This window comes from Pygoscelis adeliae, unplaced genomic scaffold (genome assembly GCF_000699105.1).
Source record: "Pygoscelis adeliae isolate BGI_AS28 unplaced genomic scaffold, ASM69910v1 Scaffold365, whole genome shotgun sequence".
Classification (NCBI taxonomy): domain Eukaryota; kingdom Metazoa; phylum Chordata; class Aves; order Sphenisciformes; family Spheniscidae; genus Pygoscelis; species Pygoscelis adeliae.
The window spans coordinates 739,231-742,667 of NW_008824783.1; the positions used below are offsets into that span (position 1 = coordinate 739,231).

At 62.8% G+C, this 3,437-nt stretch overlaps 2 protein-coding genes across 2 annotated transcripts in view; one reads left to right on the plus strand and one right to left on the minus strand.

Moving 5' to 3' along the window:
- B2M (beta-2-microglobulin) overlaps positions 1 to 3,437 on the plus strand; it is a 20,046-nt gene that overhangs the window by 9,183 nt on the left and 7,426 nt on the right. The window lies entirely within an intron of this gene.
- PATL2 (protein associated with topoisomerase II homolog 2 (yeast)) overlaps positions 1 to 3,437 on the minus strand; it is a 5,807-nt gene that overhangs the window by 1,336 nt on the left and 1,034 nt on the right. The window contains 9 exon segments of the mRNA XM_009323854.1: positions 25 to 184; positions 432 to 580; positions 729 to 773; positions 1,163 to 1,260; positions 1,334 to 1,454; positions 1,580 to 1,718; positions 1,807 to 1,890; positions 2,024 to 2,178; positions 2,876 to 3,098. Of these exon segments, the coding sequence (XP_009322129.1) occupies positions 25 to 184; positions 432 to 580; positions 729 to 773; positions 1,163 to 1,260; positions 1,334 to 1,454; positions 1,580 to 1,718; positions 1,807 to 1,890; positions 2,024 to 2,178; positions 2,876 to 3,098 (1,174 nt within the window).

Here is a 3,437-nt window from a genome sequence, read left to right on the forward strand (position 1 = left end):
CCTGCCCTGGCTGGAGGTGCTCGCCTCGTCCAACACGTCCTTCTTCATGAGGAAGGGCAGGTGGTGGGTGATGGTCAGCAGGATCTTCTCCGCTTGCTCCCGGGTCAGGTGGGGCAGCAGCCGGGCCGTGAGCTTCTTGCCCTTCTGCACACACAGGAGTTGCAGGAATTCATCCTCTGCCTCCCTGGGGATGAAGGCTCCATTGGCACAGATCCCAAGTGACCTGTAGCGTCTCTGTCCATCCAGAAGGACCAGCATCAGCTCCAGTGGAGGACGAGGCTCATGGGCAGGGTCAGCACAGGCCGCAGTGATACACGGAGGACAGGATCCAACCCTCGCCGTCACCCAGAACTACTCATCCATGACCAACTGAGCCCCATGAGGACCTGGACGTGCCACCCGCTCCCGGCTCCTCAACGGCACAAACTCACTCTTCACTGCTGCAAGCCCTGATTTTCAAGGCTTGGTAGATACGCTCCACTTCTTGGCTCTTCTGCTCCTGACAGCAGGGCTGCTGCTCCTCCAGGGCCAGAGACATCTTCCGCTGCATCTCCTCCACTTCCAGCAGCTGCAGGAAGAGCTGGAGAAACCACATGGGGTAAGGAGGCAGCTTGGAGCATCCTCTGCCTGCCAGTTATCCAGGACCTCTGCCCAGGCAGACATCCCCTCTCAGAGCTCCTCGGATGAAAAGCAAGCATCTACATCGCCCTGAACGGTGGCTCGCTCACCTTCTCGATCCTGTGCAGCGCCCGAAGCCGGTGGCTCCCCGCAGCCTTCAGGAGGGGAGAAAGGAAGGCACAACAGTTACAGCCAGCACCAGACACCGCCGCCAGCAGAGCGCTGGGCCAGCTGCTCCCTGGGGATCAGAGGCGGCTTCAGGATACAGAGCAATCCCACGGGGCAGCCACGGCCAGCTCTGACTGCCCAGAGCCCCATCCCACCCCTTGGCAGGGGACAAGCTGCCACCACCGAGGCGGCACCTGCTCCAACTGCATGCTCCATCCCACGGCTCGGGGCAGCACCCAGAGCCGGGGTGGCACCCATGCTCGGTCACAGAAGCTCCTAAAGCTCCTGCTAAAGCTGCTCCAGGGCCTGGGGAAAGCTCGGAGCAGTGTCCCCAAGCATCCGGGGCACCCACCAGCCCGGCCTCCCCCTCACCTACCTCCTCCACGAGGGCATGGTGCACAGCATCAATGGCCCGGCGAGGGCTGTAGCAGGTGGACACCGCGACCTGGCCCAGCGAGCCCGCGATGCGCACCACTAGAAGAGAGATGAAACGCAGTGAAACCGCGTCCCGCAACCCCTTGCCTGGCCCCCCGCCCCAGGCCCTCACCAGAGTCGTACGTCTCCACTTTCTGGATGAACGGCGTGACCAGCTTGGGGGGCTCCTGCTTGTTGCGCCGGCCGAGCAGCTCCTCTTCCACCTGTTTGTGCTCCAGTCGCTGGTAGTATGTCTGTAATGACAGGCATAGCCAGGAGGGGAGCCAGCACGAGGCTGGGCATCATCTGGCTCCCAAAGGGATGAAGCCCCAGCCCCGAGGAGCAGGATGAGGCCCTCGTACTGCCAGCAGGAGCTCACCTGGTAGTAGTAGTCATCATCCATGTTCTCACTCTGCAGCTGGATCATCTCCACCTTGATGACCCAGTCCTTCTCCTTGGAGGTCATCAGCCCAGAGTAAGGGTCCATTTTAGGAGACCACAGCTTCTTGGGGGAGGTGCTGGCATGGGAGAAGATCACAGCCTGCTGTGACAGCCTAGAGCCCCACCACCACCCCACAGCTCCCCGGGGACCCAGGACCCCCTTACCTCTGCGCCTGCCCACCTTGCTGCTGCCGCTGGGTCAGGATCCGCTGGTGCTGGGGGTGCAGCTGGGTCATATGGCTGGGCGCGCTGCAAAGGAGACTGACGGGGGTCAGGGGGCTCAGCACCCACACTAGAGCCATCCCCAGAGGGGGCACCCCCCCCAGCTGCTTTGTGGGGCTCCTCCGGTCCCACCCGGGCACCCCACTTGCCATCCTGCTACCTGAGGTTCAGTTGGCTGCTGGCTGACGGACTGAAGAAGAGAGCAGGGTCCAAAGAGGGAGACATAGGACCGAAGTGCATGGCGAGAGGCCGCGGCGGGCTGCTGATGTTGGGCGACATGGGCCGGAAAGGGGTCGGAGCCGCGTACCCTGTGGTCTGGAGAGGGAGAGAGAGAAGCGATCAAGTGTCTGAGCCTTCCCCTCCGAGGGTCCCGGCGAGGTCTGCAAGCTCCATGCTGTCTTCTGGCTCCCATCCTCGCAGGGGCCACCCCCTCCCTGCACGGAGGGGACGCGTGGGGCACCACGGCAAGGTGACTCCCTCCAGGATCCTGCCGCTAAGGCTGGGCAAAGCAAGGGGACCCTGGTGTCACCAGGGATTGCACGCCCCAGGTCCATCACCAGTGTCCCAGAGTGACACCAAGCACAACACCATGCCTGGTGCAGGTCCCGTGAGGACATGAGGACAAATAGATTTATGAAGCAATGGCTACACCAGTAGCTCCGCTTTCCCCATCAGCAAGACACTGGAGACGTGCGCTCAGGATTAGACAGAGCTGCAAAGTCTGCCCTGGATGGCAGAGCTTGGGGGGGGCACCGTCCCCGTCCCCTGCCACTCCAGGGCCACGGCGATGGCTCACAGCCCGCTGCGTTACCTGGTTGGAAGCAAAGAGCGGAGAGGGTCTGCGAGCTGGCGTGAAGGGCCGAGGGGAGCACGGTGAACGAGGCATCAGAGGCGACTGCTGCAGGGCAGGAGACGGGAGGTGTCGCTAGGACAAGCCTGTCCTCAAAGCTGCACCTCTTGGGAGGGAAGGGCAGAGGAAGAGGGAATGCAAGAGCCCCCCAAAACCTGTTACCTGCCGGAGAAAGCGCTGGGGGAAGGACTTGGGGGACATCAGTCTGAAGTCGGGGCGTTTGAGCCGGGGAGAGCCCCCATAGCCCCTCTGCATGGGGGAGCCGAGGAAGTCAAGGGCCACGTTGGTGGATGGTGGGGCCCTCTCCAGGACCTGGAGGATGGCTTTATCCTGCAGGGAGGAGGCAGCAGGAGGTGGGAACGGGGCCCAGCTGGGATCAGTTTAGCTCCCCCAGCATCAGGCAGCTCACCAAAGCCTTTGGCTGTTGCTCAACCAGACCATGCACCGGGCCAGGCTCCCATCCTGGCGGCATGCAACAGCAGGGGACCCACAGGGACACCCAGTATGGGGGTCCCAGTCTCCACCAAACACAACAGCTTTACCTTCAAACCCAGACTCTGCTTAGGGTGGGCACCTTGGCACAGCCTTGGCACCCAAGAGACACGTCCTTGCACCCCCAGACCCACGATGAGGCTTTGGAGATCCCCCGGTCCCCCCAAATCGCCTGCATGACCCTTGGCCCAGGGTAGCAGGAAGCCCTCAGCCACTCCCCGAGGGTCTGGCT